Source organism: Equus quagga, chromosome 3, assembly GCF_021613505.1.
Source record: "Equus quagga isolate Etosha38 chromosome 3, UCLA_HA_Equagga_1.0, whole genome shotgun sequence".
Taxonomy (NCBI): domain Eukaryota; kingdom Metazoa; phylum Chordata; class Mammalia; order Perissodactyla; family Equidae; genus Equus; species Equus quagga.
In genome coordinates this window covers 115,868,807-115,891,634 of record NC_060269.1, presented here as the reverse complement: position 1 = coordinate 115,891,634, position 22,828 = coordinate 115,868,807, and the positions used below count along the sequence as shown (strand labels likewise).

At 41.0% G+C, this 22,828-nt stretch overlaps 1 protein-coding gene across 3 annotated transcripts in view; it reads left to right on the top strand.

Moving 5' to 3' along the window:
- LOC124236877 (mitochondria-eating protein-like) overlaps positions 1–22,828 on the top strand; it is a 42,997-nt gene that overhangs the window by 7,534 nt on the left and 12,635 nt on the right. For 2 of the 3 annotated variants that reach the window (XR_006887867.1, XM_046655822.1), the window contains exons 2-6: positions 7,880–7,985; positions 8,116–8,231; positions 9,877–9,989; positions 20,367–20,462; positions 22,068–22,307. Coding sequence is in view for 2 of the 3 variants with exons in the window: in XM_046655822.1 (XP_046511778.1) it covers positions 7,880–7,985; positions 8,116–8,231; positions 9,877–9,989; positions 20,367–20,462; positions 22,068–22,307 (671 nt within the window). In the remaining variant the exon portion in view is untranslated. The remainder of the gene's footprint in view (positions 1–7,879; positions 7,986–8,115; positions 8,232–9,876; positions 9,990–20,366; positions 20,463–22,067; positions 22,308–22,828) is intronic. The other variant, XM_046655823.1, reaches the window with a different exon arrangement.

The window sequence follows — 22,828 nt, the reverse complement described above, 5'->3', positions numbered from 1 at the left end:
CTTTAAACTTTATAAGAACGTATGAAATAGCGGGTTTTATCTTCTACATTTTACAGATGAGAAAACCAAACGTCAGGAGGGCAGCTCACCTGCCCAAGGTCAGTCCACTAGCAGAAAGGGTGGAAGTTGGATTTGAAAGTAGGTCTGTTGCTTGCCAAGTCCATTCTCTTATCTCCTACAGAGGAAGGGAAGATAGAAGGAAATTCCACGTACTTGCAGCGACCATTTCCTGCCATCCTTCTCTCACTCTCCCATCCCCCAGCATGCATACCCTGGGCAGTGGGAAAAAAAGAAGGTAGAAATTAGGGCTTTTGTTTTCCATGTGTGAATTTCTATGGCCAGCTGCAAGGAGCTGCACAATGCTGCCCCTCAGAGTAGTCTCCACATACTTAGCGCTGATTGTCTCTTTTCCTTGCTCACCTCTAAATTCTCTAATTGGCAGGTTTGGAATGGTATTCTTGTTGTATCTAAAAATCAGGTTTTTTTAAAAAAAAGCATTTTAAAAATTAAAAAAGGTAAGTCATTTAATGTTGTAATAGCATCCATATTTTAAAGGAATATTGCCATGAATCCTTTGTACTATTTAATTCTTATCTAATATATATAAAGCATATTTTGTGTGTGTGAGACTGAAGTTTGTTAAAATGGAAGTAACTGTATTTTGTACTGAAATTGATGGATTTAAATAGCTTTTCAAACCAAAGTTTTCAAGTTGATTACAAGTATTTAGTGATACGTTTGATTAATTCAGTGATGAGGATTTTTCTCTCTTTTTCATGTTGTGGAGGTGATTCAGGGTTAGGAATAGAACAGTAGGTCTGAGAGAACCATTGGTAGGGGCGTGGATGATCCATCAGGCTCTCATGAAGGGAATGTTAATAAGGTCAAGTCTGCTCAGAAGTAACGGAAGTGAAAGGGATCCAAGGATTGTGGTCGTTCTGGTGCACACATAATGTGTGCAATGGCAAAGCAGGACAGCAGCTGGAGTGCAGAGCCGCCGGAGGGAAGGAAGGCTGGGTAAGTCGTGTGGAGGCATATGATGAAGGACCTGGGAAATTAGGCAACATTTAGGCTTGATGGGTGAGGAGCTTTTGTTTGGCAAGAGAGTGGTGACATCGAAGGGATGGGAACAAAGCCACTATCCTGTTGCTCTCCTTCCCCGTACTATGAAACTTCTTGAAAGCGTAATCTGCCGTCATTGCCTTTGCTTCTTCAACTCCCATTTGTTCCTCAACCTGGCACAATATGGAAGTACATCAAGTACCCCCTACATCATTCTGCTATAACTGCTCTCATAACAGTCACCAGAGGCCCCCTGATGGTCAGTCAAGTCCAGTCTCTTTCTTCCCTAGTCCTTATCTCCTTGCTTTCTCTGCAGCAAGTGACACATTTTATCAAATTTCATGGATTTAGCTACTTCCCAGATGCTGGTAACTCTCAAATCTAGCTCCAGTTTGGGCCTTTCTCCAGAGCTCCTGACCTGAATGGCCACTTGCCTTCCAGACAGCGCCATGTGGCTGCTCCACATTCTCTAACCCGACACGAACCAAGAGGACTAGTTTTCCTCTCTCCAGTTTTGCTGGTTTTCTGCTTGTGGCCTCTGGTTGGGCAATGGCATCACAATCCCCTCTGTGGCCCAAGTCGGAAACCTGGGCCCCCTCGCTCTCCAGCATGCCTCACCGATGGGTTCATTAAGCCCTGAGGATTCTACCTCTTAAGTAGAACTCAAATGTCACCCACCTTTCCCCCTCTAGCTTCCATTGCTTTCCTTCAAGCTCCCATCATTTCTTACACGTGTGGGAAAACCAGCTTCTAGGGTATGTTTAGGGCAGATCTTAAGTGAACTTTGTTGCAAAAAAACCTGCAACTGCAGGGAGAAGACTCACAGGTGTAGTAGCTTCACTCTGTCTGGAGAATCTGCCCCTAACAGAACCCACGGTGCTTTCACAGCTGTCATGGTTACAAAATGAGGCTAGCAGCACATCTCTGTTGCACAGGGGTTGGTAGCCTTAAAAGAACACGTTTTCTTTATGTTAATAGTGCTGATGCTTATATTCCTGAATATTCTACTTGTTTCTTTACATCTTGCTTTCCCATCTGTGTGAAGCCACTAGAATAAGTTTGAGGGTTACTTGTTTAAGTTCCATGCCTATAACATGGGACAAAATTCCTACTGATTTCCCTACCTTCATCCACGCCCACCTCCAATCCAACTTGCATACAGCTGTTTGAGGGATTTTTTTTTTTTTTGAGGAAGATTAGGCCTGAGCTAACATCCGCCACCAACCCTCTTCTTTTGGCTGAGGAAGATTAGCCCTGAGCTAACATCTGTGCCCATCTTCCTCTACTTTATATGTGGGATGCCTGCCACAGCATGGCTTGACAAGCAGTGTGTAGGTCCCTGCCTGGGATCTGAACCCGCAAACCCTGGGCTGCTGAAGTGGAGTGTGCGAACTTAACCACTAGGCCACTGGGCTGGCCCCCTGAGGGATTATTCATTGCCCATATCAGTGATTCTCAACATGGGTAAAGCAGTGTCCCCAAGAGCAGTGTTTTTAAAACTTACCCACGGAAATCAATGCATTTTACTTCACAACATAGCACACGTACCCCCTGATGCATATGTAACTGAAGCAAAAGTTTCACGAATAGCTCATCTTTAGTAATTATGAGGTACTCTTTCTCTCTCATTAATTTTTTTAGAGGGGGCTGGTTGAGACTAAATTCATCTCATTTCCCACTAGTGCCGTGGTTCTCAATTTTGGTTTCACATAAAAATCATCCAGAAAGCTTTAAAAAAATTTCAATAACCCAACGCCTCACACTAGAGCAATTAGAATTTCTTGGAGGAGGAGCTCAGAAAGCTCCTCAGGTGAAGGCTTTTTTGAAGCTTCTCAGCTTCTTCCCACTTCCTCCTTCGGGCCTCATCTCTGAAATCTGGACCTACTGTTATTATAGCAAGTAGTACATGGTTTAGCATTTATTTGCATGTTTATTTTGGACTGTAAAATCCCTGAGGGCCAAAGACTATCTCATTCAGCATTGTGTCCCTAGCATCCGGCACATAGTAGCCGCCTCCGTAAAGATTTGTGAGAGCATAAATGCACGAGTGAAGCAGAGAATAAGCCATGCCCTTCTGCTTCTTGAAACCATCTCCTCTGGCTTCCTGCTTCTTCTTCATCTTTCCTCCCGGTTGTCCCCTTATCTCTTACTGCTCTTGTTCTGTTTTCATTCACTGGCCCTTTTTCCTCAGCCCTCTGCCGAAATAGCAAAATTGCCCGCTGCCCTGCCTTCAGCCCTCTCCGCACTCTATACTCTTTCTGGTGATCTCATCTTTGCACCTGGCTGCCACTCTTTCCATCTGCTGAAGGCTTGCAAAGCCACACCTCCGACCCCTACCTCTCTTCTGAGATCCAGATTATTTTCCAACTGCTTGTGGTAAAGCATCACGATTGAGAGCTCAACTGCAGTGCCAGAAGCTTCAGGAATGGGTTTGGTTTCCAACTTAACCACTGTCTCTTCAAGATCTTCGTTTTCGTCATTGGTGAATTTGAAATGGTGGCTGGTATCCAGTTTGTAGGGTTGTTTTGAGGATTAAATGAAGCAGTGTATTTAAAGCTCTTAGCACAGTGTCAGCCTGGCATAAAGCAGCTGCTCAATAATTGTTAGGTACATCTCTATATGAAGGTCCTGCAGAACCCCTAAACTGCTCAAAAACGGTATTCTCCCTCTCACACCTCTTCCCTGTTCCCAAACCTTCTGATTTCCTCTTGAAATAATGCTAGAATCAGTGGGACCTTGGCTGACACGGATGTTATTTGGGGCTGCCAAGGGGACCCTTGGCATCTCCACAGCCCTCAGCATCTCTCACCCAGATGATTACAACTGCCTACCTTCCCACCAGACTTGCTCTCTAATGCAAACTCTATCTGGTCGGCTCCTGCCAGAGTGATTTCTGTAAAATGCAAAGCAAATCTGACCATGTCCTACCCATCCTCCTCTACGTGCCCCATTAAATCTTTCAGTGATGGGATAAAGCCCAGATCTCTTCATGTGGCAAATAAAGTCCTTCATTTCTTCGTGTCTGGATCCCACATTCCACTTCGCCCGTAATATGCCTTGCTGCTTCTTGCCTTGGTACCTGCTGTTCCTCCTCTTGGAATGTCCTTCCCTCTTTCCTCTCACCCCTCACTGGAGCGTGTTTTGCTCCTTCTACAGCTCACTATCCACCTAGGGCACCTAATAAACTCTAAGGTAATCATTTATCCCCCGTACATTTCCCATTCACCAGCCCACTTCCCCAGCTGGCGAGCTCGTTGACAGCAGGCAACTTTTGACATTTTTTAAAATGTAGCTTTGTTTCCTGAGCTGCCGAGCCCAAGGCCTTACAAATAATAGGAACTCAGTGATTTACGAATGAACACACTTTGGGAGTCTGCGCTTTAGAATTAGGAGACAGTATAATCAGTTTACATCTTTGCTCTATTGATCTTGCGTGAGTGGTTGTTTGGTAGAATAATGTGACTCCATTGCAACTTGACTATCTTGTGCAATCCTTTGTGTTAGAAGTTGCAGCATGTTGTGACATGTCTTGGGAACAGGAACTGTCTGACATAGTATAGTTTCTTCTGTTATTTAAGTTGTGTGTACAAACTCATTTCACAAACGTTCCTTTGGGCACCTACTTTGTACCAGGCCCTGGGCAAGGCATAGCAGCATAGAGTAATAATACTACAATAACACTCTAATTATGTACCTCCTTTACTCTGCACCTAAGTTAGCTCATGAGATCAACCACCTTTTAAATATGAGTAAACAAGGCTCATATTTAAAATGTCTTTTCTAAAGGAATATAGCCAGTAAGTGGAGAACCAGATTTGAACCAAGGTCTGCCTTATTCCTGAGCCCACTTCTACTTTCAATACCATATACCACCTTGTGGGTACCAATTATTGGACACCTTCTGTCTCTGAGGTGCTGGATATGCATTATTTTGATTTGATTTTCCTAACACTCTGCAAGGCATTATCCCCATTTTCCTAGAGAGGAAATGGGCTCAGAGAGGTTGAGTGCCTGTGCAGGATCACACAGAACTGTGGCAAGCGGCAGAGTTGAGATATTCACTCGGGTTGGCTTGCCTCCCAAGCCCTTTCTCTGTCCACTTAGCATATGGCGTGATCTAGCCAGAGGGCAAAAGTCTGTAAGAGGGGAATTGAAGTTCCCTGTGGTAAGTGCAGGAGTAAAACAGCAAGGGCAAGGAGCTGCTGGTTCAAAGAGGAAGAAATGGAGATAGCTGTTCAGGCTGTGGGTTCCAAATGTTCTGATCATGCCAATATTATGCTAAGTCATTCATTCATTCGTTTGTTCATTCATTCGTCAAATACTGTTTGGCCCTTCAATTTGCTATGGATGTTAGTGGCAATTGATATAAACATGAGCAAGATAGTCATTTTTAAAAAGAATTCATGATCTTTTAGGGGGAAGGGGATAGACAGATGAGACAGAAAAACATGGCTGCAACAGAAATAAGTACTGCAACAGAGCTAGTCACCGGGTACTGTTTACCAGGCATGGGAGGTAAACCAGCAGGTCCTCCAGGTCATGAGTAGTCCGTTCCATCCAGGCTCCTCACCAGGCCTGCACAGCCTTCCAGGATCTGTCCTGCCAGCCTCTCTGACCATTTGAGCTTCTGCCACGTGCACCAAGGTTGTCAAACTCCTTCCTGCCATAGGGCCTTTGCCCTTGCTGTTCCCACAGCCCGGCGTGCTCTCTCTCCAGTGCTCTACATCCAGGACTTAGATCAAACATGTCCTGCTCAGAGAGGCCTTCCCTGACTGCCCTCCCCATTCACTCTTTGTCACATCATCCAGTCTTCCATCTATTCCAGCACTACTTGCCATCTACAAGTCAGTATAGTTTATTTTTTTATTCGTATTTTTTTTGAGGAAGATTAGCTCTGAGCTAACTGCTGCCAATCCTCCTCTGTTTGCCGAGGAGGAATGGCCCTCAGCTAACATCCGTGCCCATCTTCCTCTGCTTTATATGTGGGATGCCTGCCACAGCATGCGGTGCCATGTCCGCACCCAGGATCCGAACCGGTGAACCCCAGGCCGCCGAAGTGGAACGTGCATGCTTAACCACTGCGCCACTGAGTAGGCCCGAGTCAGTAGTTTAGTGGTTAACAGCGTGGGCTCTGAGCCAAGCTACTTGGGTTCCAATCTCAGTTCTGACATTTTTCTAGCTAAATAAACGTGGGCAAATTATTTAACCTTTCTGTATCTCAGTTCTCTCATCTGAAAATGGGAATGGTAACAATGGTACTCCTGTCTCACAGTGTACTATTGGGGATTAACTGAGTTACATATGTAAAGCATTAATAGTGTCTGGCATGTAGGAAGTGTGTAATAAGTATGAAGTGAGTGAATCGTCTCGTTTTTTCATCCATCCAATACATATTGAGTTTGAATATTTAGAGACTATCGAATTATTTTGATTTAATTTTCCTAACACTCTGCAAGGCATTTTTCCTGCAGAAGAAATGGACTCAGAGAGGTTGAGTGCCTGTGCAGGTTCACACAGAACTGTGATAAGCCATTTCCCTTGTTGACACAGATATGCATTTTACGTGTAAACTTTTGCCCAGAGGTCATCCAAACTTCATCTCTTCATTCTAATTTCTATCCTCCTTGAACCCCACTTTCTGTCTCGGTTTTCATAGCGCCCAGGAGGCATCCACGGCTAGTGCCTTATTATGGCTTGAAATGACACGTAAATCTATGCATTTTTCCACTCACATGATTTGTTTGTTGCTTGTAGCTGTGTTCCTTCCTTTAGAGTTAGAATCAATTAGAGGTTTGGCTAATGAGGAAATGGTAAAAGCTCACCAAACAGATGATGAAAGCAGAATACTAGATAGAAGGCCCACCTCTTGGCTTCTTCATGTTCTGTTCTTGTTGCGTAGAATATTCTGTAACCACTTGAACCAACCACTCCTTTCCCCATTTTGCCTAATTGCCTCTCTACCTGGATTTCTCTTCCTCTTAGAAGACTTCCCTGACTTTCTGAGACAGTGGGCTCTTGAGTAAACCTTGTCCTCACCCCTCTATAAGACTTATTATTCCCCTGCAGGGTACCTGTCTGCTTTGCTGTCTCCCCTACTAGTCTGCATTGCCATCTGGCCTGGGCCATCATTTTTGTCTTATTCTCCATTGTATCCTCAACCAAGCAATAACTTCTTACTATTAATAATTAGTGTTCTTTATGTACATATTGAACTCAGATAGAGGACAAGAACCAATAAAGCAGGTAAATTGGGAGATGGTGATTTGTATTGTGTTACAAAAGATCTATTCACTTTATTAGGATTTTTTGCAGGGTTCCTTTGAGTAGGGAGTCAGGGTTATTGCTATTAAAACAACCCCAAATCTCAGTAGCTTAACACACACAAACTTTCTTGATTTTATCATAGTTCAATGCAAGTATTCAGTTAAGAGCCTTCCAAATCCTGTGGCTCCACCATCCTTTATGCCCTTGGAGTCCTCTGCTGGGTCCTCTGCATTTTCTGGTAGATGCGGAAAGATAAAGAAGAGACTCACTCAAGAGGTTTTTCTTCTGGGTCACACCTGGAAGTGGCATATATCACTTCCCATCCTGGGGACCAGAACTCAGTTATGTGGCTGCACAAACTGCTAGGGAAGCTGGGGAAAGTGGTCTAGCTGTGTGCCCAGAAGGAAAGGGAAGTATGTTTTGGTGAATACACAGCAGTCTCTGCCCCCATCCCAGAGCCAGAAGGCCGTCATATAAAGTGAGGCCCCTGTCTACCTGCAGTGGGTCCCAGAATAAAGGAATTGCACTGATGTCTACTGTTTTGGCTTTGCAGACAAACTCATGTGATCAAAATCTAAATCAATGCCTTGAACTCATTGAACAAGTTGCCAAAGTGCAGGGACAACTCTTTGGGATCCTCACGACCACAGCCCAGGAAGGTAAGAGTGGCCTGTGCTTTCCCACCACCTCTCCCTCCTTTTCTGCCTTTTCTCTCTCTTTCTCTGTGCTCCCCGCCTGAGCTGGTGTGGCTGGATTTCTCTTGCTGACCTGACTTGTGGATTCTTCTAGGAGGACATTACGATGGTGTGGAAATAATCAAATCGCGCCTTTTGCCTTGGCTGGAGGCCTCCTTTACTGCTGCTTCCCTGGGAAAACCTGTTGACAGCAGGGTCCCCTCTCTACAGGTAAGGATGCTAAAGGATCACCCTTGGCTTTCAGCACCCTGATCAGGCTCTGGGCACTGAGACATAAGTAAGATATGGTTTTTACCTAGTGAGGGGCTCAACTCTGCCTGGGGAATTGGGACAAAGCTATAAAGGTGAGTTTCTATTTACAGTAATATGCAGCATAATGGATTGAGTTTTTTCTTGAGACAGACCTACATTCAAATCTCAGCTTTGCCTACTTACTAGTGGTGTGACTTCAGGCAAATCAACGAGCCTTTGTTTCCTCAGCTATAAAAAGGACCCCATGGGGGCCTGGCCCAGCGGCCCAGTGGTTAAGTTTGCACGCTCTGCTTCTGTGGCCTGGGGTTTGCCGGTTCGGATCCCAGGTGTGGACCTACGCATTGCTTGTTGAGCCATGCTGTGGCAGGTGTCCCACATATAAAGCAGGGGAAGATGGGCACGGATGTTAGTTCAGGACCAGTCTTCCTCGGCAAAAAGAGGAGGATTGGCAGCAGATGTTAGCTCAGGGCTAATCTTCCTCAAAAAAAAAAAAAAGGACCTGAGGATGGTCTAATCTGGGACATTGCTTGCCCACACTGGGCATTAAATAGCAACTTTTAAATGACAAATGTCACCCAGACAGTTAGGGTACCGCAGGGGCTCAGAAGAGAAAGAGATCATCAAATGGGGGAAAGCTTGGTATTCTGAAATATTGAAATTAATTGGAAACTTCCAAGATAAGAAAAAAAACTCAATTCTGGTAGACTGACAAAGAGTCTTATAATTTGTGGTTGATGTCGGTGGTTTCCATGGAACAGTGTCAGTGTTTTAACATTTGAAGACTAGACTGGAAAGAGAACATATACCTTGCTTTAGGCCTTGGCATCCTTATATCTGACTAAGCAAAGCATTGGTAACCTTGATTTTAAATGTTTACATAGATTTACATAAATTCCTTTCTAAAATTAAAGCATTTAGAGCAGGCTGTCCTAAGGAAGAGGGCCTTATCACATAGTGGCTGAAGGGTTCCTACTTGGAGACACTGGACAGAATTCTAGTCTATCTTCTATGGTCCTGGGTGGGTTGTCTAACCTGTATATCTCAGTTTCCCCATTTGTTGAATGGGGACAGTGCTTTTACTGACTTAATAAGATTGTGAGAATTAAATGTGATAAGCATGTGAAACAGCTTGCATGTGGTGAGTACTCTATAGATTCAGTTGTCATTAAGCAGATTTTTCCCTGGGGATTTATGTATGCTTCTTAGATTTTTACCCCCTGTGAGTGTTCTAGATATAGAGATATAGGATGATATTTCAATGTCTTTTTAAAAAATTGAGGTATAATTTACCTACAGTGAAATCTATAGGTTGAGGAATTTTGACAAAGGCACATATCTGTGTAACTTATACCCTATTTTGACATAAAACATTTCCATCATTTCAGAGCTACTTCCCTGTCACCTCCCTCCACCCTCAGGGCAGCCACTCTCCTGGTTTTCATTGTGCTAGATTAATTTTGCCTGCACTAGAACTTTATGTAATTGGAACCATACATTACATGCTCTTTTATGCTTGCCTTCTTTTGCTCAGCATAATGTTTTTGCAATCTGTCCATGTTGTTTCATGTATTCAGACTAGTTTTTGATTTGTGTATCATTCCAGGACACGTTTGATAAGGAGAGACAGAAAGAGTCTGGTGTTCGGGAGCGGGACATACAACAATTAGACTTTGAGTTGAACTCAACTCGTAATCAACTCAACCAGGTTCAAGACGAGTAAGAGGAATGCAAGTTATCTTTTTCCAAAAAGAATTGCTTGTTCTTAATTTAATTTTTAAGCTTGAAAAGAGAATAATGGCTCGTAAAAGTGTAGACACTTACAAATAAGTAATATGGGTGTGTGTGTGTGTGTCGGGAGTCAGTGTCTCTGAATTTGGGGACAGGATATCTAGATTATGTTATCATCCCTAAGACCCTGATGCTCTCAGCTCCATTCCTGGAGCCCCCGCTTCTCCATAGAACCATTATCAGCCCATATTTATAAGTAGGGGAAGATTGTTACATGGAAATCTATCTTTTTGGAGGAAAATAAAAGATGCCGAAGGGGAAGGGTTAAAGGGAGTGAAAGAACAGGTAAAGAGAAACATGAAGATAAAGAGAGTGAAAGTAAGATGCATCGGGCTGCATTTGTCTGTCAGTTGTAGTCATTTAGGGGTATATTTGCGTGACTGAGAGAGCAGACCCTTTTAAGAATGAACAATTTAAGATTTTGGAATAACTATTAGATACAAAAAATGTATTTAAAAAAGTTAAGCAATGCCAGGCAGCAACAGATATCGGATGTCTGCTATGTGCAAAGCCAGGCTGGCAAGCTTAGGGAATCACTGAAAGAAAATTGCAAACTTCGCATTTGTACTTGAGAAGATAGACAAATGTGTATGAAGCTGCACTCAACACACCTGACAAAAATCCATCAAGAAGGCGTTTCTCCTACCACCGCATTGCTCCACTGCTGACATGTACAGGATAGCACGGAATTCTTTTTTCACTAGTTAAGACGTGTGATGGAATAGGGTGTGGCATTCTGCCCTTTTCTCTGATGAGCTTTCCTTCTAAGGAAAACATCTCGACTGATTTAGTTTTGCTTGATTAAGAAAGTAATGCAAATTTCCTTCTCAAAATGCACACACAGATAAAAGTATAATGATGAAAATCACCTCTTATCTTCTCCCCGTTAACATTTTGAAATATTTTGCCCCAGACGTTTTTCTTGGTGTGTGCTTGCAAGCATACACATAGTTACCTCCACACACCCCCATCTTGAATGAGCAGTTTTATAGCTGCCGAAGTCAAAATTTACAAAAGTAATGTGCAAAAAGCATAATTCCTCTGAATTTCTGCAACTTAAATTTCAACGAATGTCAGCTGATTTGGAGTGGAGTGAGGAGAATCCTTAAATTTGTCACTTTTTTTTCTGGTTTATTGTAGTCCCTTTTGTGTAAATACTCAGTTAATTCCAAGTTCAGACTTTTGCGAAGGGCTGCGTTTGCCCTCTCGAGGGGTCTCATTGCTCCCCCTTCCTTACGTTGGTATCTAGGGGCGGAGGGATGCTTGCATGCTCTCCTGGTCCTGGAGGAGAGGGGCTTTGGGTCTTGCACTGCCCTCTGGGTTCGTGCTGCCTTGTTTCCACCCGGGCACTAGAGTCTTGTGCTGAGGAGTGCTAAGTTGTGACTTGTCTGGTTTCCTGGGGCACTGGCTGCCACTGCTGCTGATGGCCAGGCTCCTCCATTTGCCTCTAGTTGTGAGGCAGGGCTTTGAGATTTTGCTGGTTCTTAACTTTTATCAGCACCAGTAGGAGCCAGGAATTCCTATCTCCCTCTCTTATCACTCTGGCTCTGTAGTTTCCTATAAGGAGCACCATGGGATAAGAAGAGACTATGACTACATGATTTTTTTTTTTAAAGTTAATTTTTATTGAGTGTATGATAGTTTACAATCTTGTGAAATTTCAGTTGTACATTGTTGTTTGTCAGTTGTGTTGTAGGTGCACCCCTTTGCCCTTTGTGCCCACCCGCAACCCCACCTTTCCCCTGGTAGCCTCTAATCTGTTCTCTTTGTCTACATTTTTAAATTCCTCATATGAGTGGAGTCATACAGAGATTGTCCTTCTTTGTCTGGCTTATTTCACTTAACATAATTCCCTCAAGCTCCATCCATGTTGTTGTGAATGGGATGATTTTATTCTTTTTTATGGCTGAGTAGTATTCCATTGTATATATATACCATATCTTCTTTATCCAATCATTGGTTGATGGGCACTTAGGTTGCTTCCACATCTTGGCTATTGTAAATAAGGCTGCAATGAACATAGGGGTGCATGGGAGTTTTGGAATTACTGACCTTCAAGCTCTTTGGATAGATACCCAGTAGTGGGTGGGTCATATGGTATTTCTATATTTAATTTTTTGAGAAATCTCCATACTGTTTTCCATAGTGGCTGTACCAGTTTGCATTCCCACCAGCAGTATATGAGGGTTCCTTTTTCTCCACAACCTCTGCAACATTTGTTACTTTTTGTTTTGGTTATTTTTGCCATTCTAATGGGTGCAAGGTGATATCTTAGCGTAGCCTTGATTTTCATTTCCCTGATGATCAGTGATGATGAGCATCTTTTCATGTGTCTATTTGCCATCCGTATATCTTCTTTGGAGAAATGTCTATTTATGTCTCCTGCCCCTTTTTTGATCGGGTTGTTTGATTTTTTTGTTGTTGAGTTGTGTGAGTTCTTTATATATTATGGAGATTAACCCTTTGTTGGATATATGACTTGCAAATATTTTTTTCCCAATTAGTGGGTTGTTTTTTATTTCAATTCTGTTTTCCCTTGCCTTGAAGAAGCTCTTTAGTCTGATGAAGTCCCATTTGTTTATTCTTTCGATTTTTTCCTTTGTCTGAGAAGACATGGTGTCCAAAAAGATCCTTTTAATACTGATGTCAAAGAGTGTACTGCCTATATTTTCTTCTAGAAGTCTGATGGTTTCAGGTCTTACCTTTAGGTCTTTGATCCATTTAGAGTTTATTTTTGTGAATGGTGAAAAAGAATGGTCAATTTTCATTCTTTTACATGTGGCTTTCCAGTTTTTCCAGCACCATTTGTTGAAGAGACTTTCTTTTCTCTATTGTATGCCCTGAGTTCCTTTGTTGAAGATTAGCTGTCCACAGATGTGTGGTTTTATTTCTGGGCTTTCAATTATGTTCCATTGATCTGTGCACTTGTTTTTGTACCAGTACCATGCTGTTTTGATTACTGTAGCTTTGTAGTATGTTTGAAGTCAGGGATTGTGATGCCTCCCGTTTTGTTCTTTTTTCTCAGGATTGCTTTAGCAATTCGGGGTCTTTTGTTGCCCCACATGAATTTGAGGATTCTTTGTTCTATTTCTGTAAAGAATGTCATTGGGATTCTGATTGGGATAGCGTTGAATCTGTAGATTGCTTTAGGTAGTATGGACATTTTAACCGTGTTTATTTTTCCAATCCATGTACATGGAATGTCTTTCCATCTCTTTATGTCATCATCCATTTCTTTCAGAAAAGCCTTGTAGTTTTCATTGTATAGGTCTTTCACTTCCTTAGTTAAATTTACCCTGAGGTATTTTGTTGTTGTTGTTGTGATTGTGAATGGTATTGTGTTCTTGAGTTCTTTTTCTGTTAGTTCATTATTAGAGTATAGAAATGCTACTGATTTATGTAAGTTGGTTTTATACCCTGCCACTTTGCTGTAGTTGTTGGTTATTTCTAACAGTTTTCCAATGGATTCTTTGGGGTTTTCTATATATAAGATCATGTCGTCTGCAAACTGCAAGAGTTTCACTTCTTCCCTCCCTTTTGGATTCCTTTTATTCCTTTCTCTTGCCTAACTGCTTTGGCCAAAACCTCCAGTACTATGTTGAATAAGAGTGGTGATAGAGGGCATCCTTGTCTCGTTCCTGTTTTCAGGGGGGTGGCGCTCAGTTTTTGCCCATTGAGTATGATGTTGGCTGTGGGTTTGTCATATGTGGCCTTTATTATGTTGAGGTAATTTCCTTCTATCCCAATTTTGTTCAGAATTTTTATCATAAATGGCTGTTGGATCTTGTCAAATGCTTTCTCTGCATCTATTGAGATGATCATGTGGTTTTTACTCCTCAGTTTGTTGATGTGGTGTATCACATTGATTGATTTGCAGATGTTGAACCATCCTTGTGTCCCCGGTATGAATCCCACTTGATCATGATGTATGATCCTTTTGATGTATTGCTGAATTTGAGTTGTGAAAATTTTATTGAGAATTTTTGCATCTATGTTCATCAGTGATATTGGCCTGTAGTTCTCCTTTTTTGTGCTGTCCTTGTCAGGCTTTGGTATCAGTGTGATGTTGGCTTCGCAGAATGTGTTAGGAAGTGTTCCATCCTCTCTAATTTTTTGGAATAGCTTAAAAAGTATAGGTATTAAATCCTCTTTGAAAGTTTTGTAGAATTCCTGAGGAAAGCCATCTGGTCCTGGGGTTTTATTCTTTGGGATGCTTTTGATTGCTGTTTCAATCTCCTTCCTTGTGACTGGTCTGTTCAGATTGTCTGCTTATTCTTGACTTAGCTTTGGGAGATTGTAAGAGTCTAAGAATTTATCCATTTCCTCTAGGTTATCCATTTTGTTGGCATATAGTTTTTTTGTACTATTCTGTTATAATCCGTTGTATTTCTGTGGAGTCTGTTGTTATTTCTCCTCTTTCATTTCTGATTTTGTTTATTTGAGCTTTCTCTTTTTCTTTGTAAGTCTGGCTAGGGGTTTATCAATTTTATTTATCTTCTCAAAGAACCAGCTCTTTGTTTCATTGATGCTTTCTACTACCTTTTTTGTTTCAATAGCATTCATTTCTGCTCTATTTTTACTATTTCTCTCCTTCTGCTGACTTTGGGCTTTGTTTGTTCTTCTTTCTCTAATTCAGTTAGGTGTAGTTTAAGATTGCTGATTTGGGATTTTTCTTGTTTGTTAAGGTGTGCTTCTATTGCGATGAATTTGCCCCTTAATACAGCTTTTGCTGTATCCCATATGAGTTGTTATGGCATGTTATCGTTTTCATTTGTCTCCAGATATTTTCCAATTTCTTCTTTAATTCCTTCAATGACCCATTGCTTGTTCAATAGCATATTGTTTAGTTTCCAAATCTTTGTCCCTTTCTCAGCTTTTTTCTTGTAATTAATTTCTAGATTTATAGCATTATGATTAGAGAAGATGCTTGTTATTATTTAAATTTCTTAAAATTTATAGAAGCTTGCCTTGTTTCCCAACATATGGTCTATCCTTGAGAATGTTCCATGTGCACTTGAGAAGAATGTGTATTCTGCTGTTTTTGGATGAAGTGTGCTATATATGTTTATTAAGTCCAACTGTTTTAGCTTTTCATTTAATTCCACTGTTTCCTTGTTGATTTTCTGTCTGGATGATCTGTCCAATGATATGAGTGGGGTGTTGAGGTCCCCTACTATTATTGTCTTATTTTCGATATCTTCCTTTAGGTTTTCTAATAGTTGCTTAACAAAGTTTGGTGCTCCTGTGTTGGGTGCATAGATATTTATAAGCATTATTTCTTCTTGATGTAGTGTCCCTTTGCTCATTATATCCTGACCCTCTATGTCTCTCTTTACCTGCCTTATCTTGAAATCTACTTTGTCTGATATAAATATTGTGACACCTGCTTTCTTTTGCTTGCCATTAGCTTGGATTATTGTCTTCCACGCCTTCACTCTGAGCCTGTACTTGTCACTGGAGCTGAGGTGTGTTTCCTGGAGGCAACAGATTGTTGGATCTTGTTCTTTAATCCATCTTGCCACTCTGTGTCTTTTTATTAGACAGTTCAATCCGTTTACATTGAGGGTGATTATTGATGCATGAGGGCTTAATGCTGTTATTCTGTCATTTGTTTTCTGGTTTTCCTGGATTTCCTTTGTTTCTCATCCTGTGTGTTTTGGCCTACCCATTGACTTCTGCAGTTTCTTGTGCTGCGTTTCTTAGCTTTTTCCTTATTTATTTTTTGTGTCTCTGTTTTGTTTTTTAGTTTAGTGTCTACCCTGAAGTTTGTATTCAGAATCTCATGCATAACATAGTCCATTTTCTGATGGCCTCTTATTTCCTTAGCCTAAACTGATTTAGTCCCTTTCCTCCTCCCCTCCTAAGTTATTCTTGTCATCTCTTATTCCAACTTGTGTTGTGAGTTTGTGGTTAAAGTGACAAGATTGTCTTTGTTTTTGGTGTTTTCCTTCCCTTTATCCTAATGCTATAGCTGTATATTTGCTATCCTATTCTGATTCTATCTGTCTCCTTACTCTGTGTTTTGTGACCCCTTTCTCCCTTTTTTCTTTTTTCAGGTATGAGAGCCTTCTTGAGGATTTCTTGTAGAGGAGGTCTTGTGGCTACGAAGTCCCTTAGCTTTTGTTTGTCTGGGAAAGATTTAATTTCTCCCTCATATCTGAAGGATATTTTTGCTGGATAGAGTATTCTTGGCTGAAGATTTTTATCTTTTAAAGTTTTGAATATGTCATTCCAATCTCTCCTAACTTGTAAGGTTTCTGCAGAGAAATCCATTGAAAGTCTGATAGGGGTTCCTTTGTAGGTTATTCTCTTCTACCTTGCTGCCCTGAGTATTCTTTCTTTGTCATTCACTTTTGCCAGTTTTACTACTATATGCCTTGTAGTACCTCTTTTTACATTGGCATATCTAGGAGACCTGAAAGCTTCCTCCACATACATTTCTCTCTCATTCCCTATATTTGGGAAGTTCTCTCCTATTATTTCTTTGAGCATGCTTTCTGCTCCATTCTCCTTTTCTTTGCCCTCGGGGATACCTATAATTCTCATATTGCATTTCCTCATTGAGTTGGCTATTTCTTGGAGATTTTCTTCATTTCTTTTTAGTCTTAGTTCTCTCTCTTCCTCTGGCTGGAGCCATTCAACCTATCTTGGATTGTGCTGATTTGCTCCTCTATGGCGTTCACACGGGCATTCAGGGAATCCATATTATGTTTTATTTCTTCCATTGTATTTTTCATCTCTAGCATTTCTGATTGATTATCCTTTATAGTTTCAATCTCTTTTGTGAAGTAACTCCAGAACTCGTTGACTTGTTTCTCTATATTTTCCTTTACCTCACTGAGTTTTTTGATGATAGCTATTCTGAATTAATTGTCATTTAGTTTACTTATTTCTGAGTCCTCAGGACATAATTCTGGGTGCTTGTTTTCCCTCTGGTCTGGAGATTTGATGGACTGATGGATGCTGGAAGATGGACGGGTCTTCCCCATTGTGATAGGTTGCAGTTACAACCTGTCATCACTAGGAGGGGGTTGAGAGCTGCATATTCTGAGGCCTCTGCCTTCAGCCAAGATGACGCAGCGCAGCACAGGTTGCGACGGGGGTGCTGTCTCTTGCGTGCAGACCCGGGATTCCCAATCAGCTCTTGTTATCTGCTTTCCTGGGGTCTTGGCTTGATGAGGTCACCCCATATGAAAACTTTCACCCCGTTAGAGGGCTTCCATCTGGGCTGCAAGGGCCCTGAGGAGTCCTGGGTGATCCTGCTGATGCATGGCCCCTCCCTGACTCCTTCCCTTGAAGAGCCTCCTGCAGCATCAATCCCAGTCTCTAGGGGAGGGAGCGAAGTTCTCTCTTATGCCATTCTAGCTCCTCCGAGGGGGGCTCCAGCCTCTCCACACTCTGTCGTTTGGCTGCTGTGGGTTTCCGAGGATTCCTGTGCTATTAGGATATTTTTTGTTGGAATATCGTTGCTCCTTTTTGTTGTATGTTGGAGAGGAGAGAGTCCTGGGCACGCTCACTCCACCATGATGCTGATGTCTCTCCCATGACTGCATGCTTTTAAAAAACATTTTATTTGGAAATTATTTCAAACATAGAAAATTTGCAAGAATAGTACTCAAAACACCCATACAACCTTTCATTTACCTTTTGCCCTGTTTTCTTTACCATTTGTGTGTGCACTCTCTGTCTTTACACACACTGCCCCCCCCCCCCCACATTTGAAAGTTGCACACAGGGAGGTGCTTGCTGCTTTACCCTGGATTTCCTAGAGTTTTGTTTTTAACCCACCTGTGATTCTTATTCTATTTTTTATTCAAGGCATCACAGATAACGGAGGCTGTTCCTCACTTTCTATGGTAGTCAGCTCTCCTCTCCTTACCCTGCCTACTTGTCTCTAAGGCCAGGGTGCTACCTGTTGTGGAATAGGTGGCCCATCCAGGAAGCTTCACAATGTCTAACCTGGTGGAGACTGGTTTGTTGTGACTCATTTCCAAAGGTGAAAACTCCAGTGCAGTGCTGAATGGGGACAGGTCTGCCCAGGTTTGATGAACCCTAGACGAGGGAAGACCACTAGATTTTACGCCTGGACTCTGGTTGGGAATCTCACCTGTCCTCATTTCTATATCCAATCTATTAGACTATCCTGTTAAATCTATCTCCTAAACATCTCTTACACTGGTCCCTTTCTTCTATTCTTCTACCATTGCCCTTGATACCTGTTGCCTCAACCAGTTGCCTTCCAACTGGCTACTCTGCTTTCATTCTTGTGCTTTCATTCTCTGCTACAATCCATTTTACACACAGCAAATATTCAAAGCCACCCTCCTGCTGAAAAGCTGTTAGTAACCTCCTTTTACACTTCGGAGAAAATTCTGAACTCCTTCTCAGGGCTCTCACAGCCCTCCCTCTTCTCATACCAGGCTCCCCTCATCTAGTCTACTGTCTACTTCCTCACCGTAAGGCTTTGCTTTTTCAGAAAAATGGAAATCTTCCACTGGCTTTTTGCATGGCTGGCTCTTTATTATGCTTGAGGTCTCAGCTTAAATGTGACATCTCAGAGTCTGTGACCACCATACATTGAAAGATCTTTCTTCTCTTCTTTCTTTAATTCTCTTTCACAATGATCTAGGAATAGCACTTAACCTCAATTTGGAATTTTAAAAAATTTGTTTGCATGTTTATAATCCACTAGACTGGAAGCTCCAAGGGGTCACTGTCTTGTATCATTATTTTGACCTGTTGTGTCCCCAGCACCCAGCATCATGGCTGGCACATAGTAAGTTCTCAATAATTTGCTTAATGAATGAATACATCTGTAACAAAAAATTTAAATATGTTAACCTGCTTAAAACAAATGCTTGGCACATGAATGTACCTCCCTTTCTTCTCTCTGTATGTCACCCATGGGTGCCAAATTAGCACATATGTTTGCTTATATGTATATGTGCTCACTTATATATGCCATGTCTTGAGAGAGAAAAAAACTACTTTATCCTTGTTCATACTCTCCTTCCTTTCTTGGTTCTATTTTCTTCTTTTAATTTTCTACAATTTCTCTTGATAAAAATGTTCATTTTTCCCAAGTATACTTCTTAAAACTATAGCATATTCACATTTGAGTTAAATCTCAGCAATTCCCTTTCAACCGCTGGTAGCCTTATGTGAAGTTATAGATACTTTGGATTTGTGTTAGATTTTAGATGTTTAGTTTATTCATTCTTCTTTTTTTTTAATATTTACTATGTGACAAGCATTGTTTTAGGCACTTGGGATAAAGAGATGAATAACACAAAGTCCTTTTCCTCAAGTAGTTCCCAGTGTGTTTGTAATGAGATCATAAATGTGACCTAAGCATTGGAGGAGCTCAGGAGAGGGGGAGACAAACTTTGCTTGAGAGAGTAAGCCACGGCACTTGGAGTGGCCCTCGAAGGGAGAGGAAGACGGGTGTGAGTTTAGATAGTGGTGGCCCTCTCTTAACCTCAGGACCACTATGATGAAAGAGCCTGGATGTTCCAGGAAAGTAGGGTCAGAGAAGACAAGAAGCCTTTGCCAACCCATGATCCCTCACTGTACTAGAACATCTTAATTGGGAACCATTGGTTTTCATCTAATGTCATCCATCACACCCCCATTTCTTTTTAAATTTTGATAGACCTAAAGAAATTATTATTTGTCTACAATGAAGAGAGTCCTTGAAACTAATAATGACTGAGTTATGTTGAAAACTCAGGAAAATCACGCTCCATAAGTGGTGGAAGTGAGAGGCAGGAAGACATGAAATACTTGGTAGTCAAGTGTTACTGTGGAGGACTTCATGGGTGGGCAAATAATTTTTTTTTCATATTTAGGAAGTCTGGGAAAATTAAGTCAAATGCAGCTCTATAGTGCAAAATAATGAGAATAGGTGTTAGTATAGTGCAGAAAAATGGAGATTTTATAGAGAGGGGCAACGTGGGGATTTGGTGTAATCAGAGCAGTTGAATTAGGAGAGTGAGAAGAAGGAATTCAACAAATTCCATTGTCCTTTACATTCTAATTTTCATAATTATTACATAGTCTTGTAGGAATTGTAGCTCTGTTATTTCTTTTTGTTTGACATTGAGAAAGGATCCTAGCATGTTTTTGCATACAAGTGCACCATAATATTTGCAATATCATCTGATTGAATGCAGATGTCTTATAATTTGATCTTGTTTAAGTTGAATTTATATCATATGCCAAAATTTCCCAAGAGAACCTATGCCTTGATTTAGAAAGTCTGCCAATTTTGGAAAATCTGTCTTTAGTTACTGATTTCTCTTACAGTCTGGGTGCAACTGAAAAGACTCTTGAAGAAACCAAGAACAGATCGGCCATATCCCTTTTGGCTGCAGAGGAGGAAATAAATCAGCTAAAAAAGCAGTAAGAAAAAAATGACAGGATTATTGCAGCCTGCTGATTAATCTTTGAATTTAGCTTTTTTGGTGCTCCATTACAATATGAAAGAATCTGTTTACAATCGAAAAGGAAAGGCAGCAATATTTTTATTAATGTTTTATGTATTTTTCTTACTACAAAAACATTACCTATCTACCATAGACGATTTTCAAAGTACAACATAGCATAAAGGATCCTAAAAACCCTTTCATAATTCTAGAGCCAGTTACTATTACCATTTGCTATTTCTTCCAATTAAACATTAAAAGTAGAGTTAAGACTATAAAATAAGCATAAGTATGCAAGTTTGGACCCTATTTTTTCACTTAATGTTGTTTTTCTTTATTACTAAGAAAAAATACTGCATAACTCAGTTTTAAATAGGTGCATCACATTCCATCATTTGGATATTTTCCTAATATTGAATATTTACTTTGATACTAATTTCCAACATTGGAAATAACATTGTGGTAATTTTTGTGGCAAATCTTAATTTAAATTTCAGATTATTCTCTAGAGATAAATTTCTAGAAGGGAATTTCTAGAAGGAAAATTTGTAGAAAATAAACACTGATCCTTTAAGGTTATATTTTCCTGAATCTTAATTTTGATTTTTTACCCAAAAAAGAGCAAATGGGAGTTGTATTAAGATACATATGTATATGAATATCTTTCTATGACCTTCGCACATGTTCCAATTGTTCTGATTTCCTCAGGAACACCCATAACTTTTAGCTTGGAGTGCTGTTCTATTTCCTACTTCTATCTCCTCTCTCATCATCATTTTCATCTGTTAGTTCCTATTTGATAAAACTTCTCACACGCATTGGTCATATTGCTCAGTGCTTTCCTATAGCACCGATTTTGTTCTTTACTGTTTCTAGTGCAGCTTTTAATTCTGCTATTGCATTTTTACTTTCTCCACATCCTTCTTAATCTTACCCCTACCTTTTCATCTTACACCATCATCATTTTCATCACAGCTTGTTCTCATCTTATGGCTTTTCCTCCTGTTTTATAATGGCCATGCCTCTCTGTATCTTAATGAGGATGCCAATCTTACTGTTGAAACTTTGTTTCTGTAATACATTATTTTCACAGGTCCACACTTCCATGTAGTATTGTGGAGGTTATTCAATTTCCATGGTAGTTTTTCCCCATATTCCATCTGTTCTGAGAATTGAAAAGCTAGTGAGGATAGAAGAATATATCTTTGACCAGCTTCTTGATAGGTTTTGGAAGTCAAAGGCTTCAGGAGATTTGCACAGTTAAAATCAGTATAGAAAAGTATGGCTAGAAGCCCACTCTGCTTTTGCTAGAGGATGTGAATGTGTATCCTTTCTTCAGGAGCCTTTTTCCATGCAAGCTGCAGACATGGAGTAGCGCCCTGATCCTGGCATTCTGCGCTTTGCTAATTTGTGTTTCTTCCTATGTATTTCCATCAGAGTTTTCTGATGCAATAATGGCATACTAAGTAGATTAGCTTCTGTTGTTAATTATACCAATTGTTGCTTATTATCTTTCTTGCATCCCTTCCTTCCTCTCTTTTCTTTCTTTCTTTTCAAATAAAAATTGTTTTTTTCTTTTCAGGCTTAAATCTCTTCAAGCCCAGGAGGACGCCCGCCATAGAAACTCACAGCATAGGAGCTCAGAGCACAGGCGCTCGGAGCAGAGGAAATCGGAGCCAAGGGGCTCGGAGCCGAGGGGTGCTGAAAAGCGGAGCAAAGACCCGCGGAGTATGGAAGTGATATCCGATTATGAGAAACAGCTCCGAACGCTGAAGGACGAGATAGCCGCTCTGTCTGCGGAAAAATCTGCACTCCAAGGAAGGTCTGACAAATTCTCACAGATCTTCCCATTTAAGCTTCTTTTGTTGAGTTAGTAATAAAAGCCTGGCTTGGAAAAAAAAGTAAAATGACACCCCGAACCCCAAACCTAACAATATGGGAAGTCTTGAATTGTAAATTGTTGGTTTTCTCTAACTGCACCCTTCCAGACAGAGAAAACCCCTCCTGGATTGCCAGTACTTGGGCGCTAATTGATTTTGGGCTAACAGTGAAACTTAAGGAATGAAACAGACACACAAAAGGAAAATTCTTTAGCTTAAAACCAGATTTGAGTGGGCCAATAATGCAAGAGGTGGCACCATGTCAAAAGAATGTTCCATAATATGAGGGTCCTGTTCTCTGAGGCCTAGGAGTCCTCTCTTCAGCGATGCCCAGCTGTCACGGTACTGTAGGGCATTTCTGTTTTGTAGCTCACTTTGTTTGATGGAGTATGCAGATGTTCTTGTGAAATCCCTGTCTACTGATGCACAGAACATTAAGACGGGTCATTCTGACAGCGTTAAG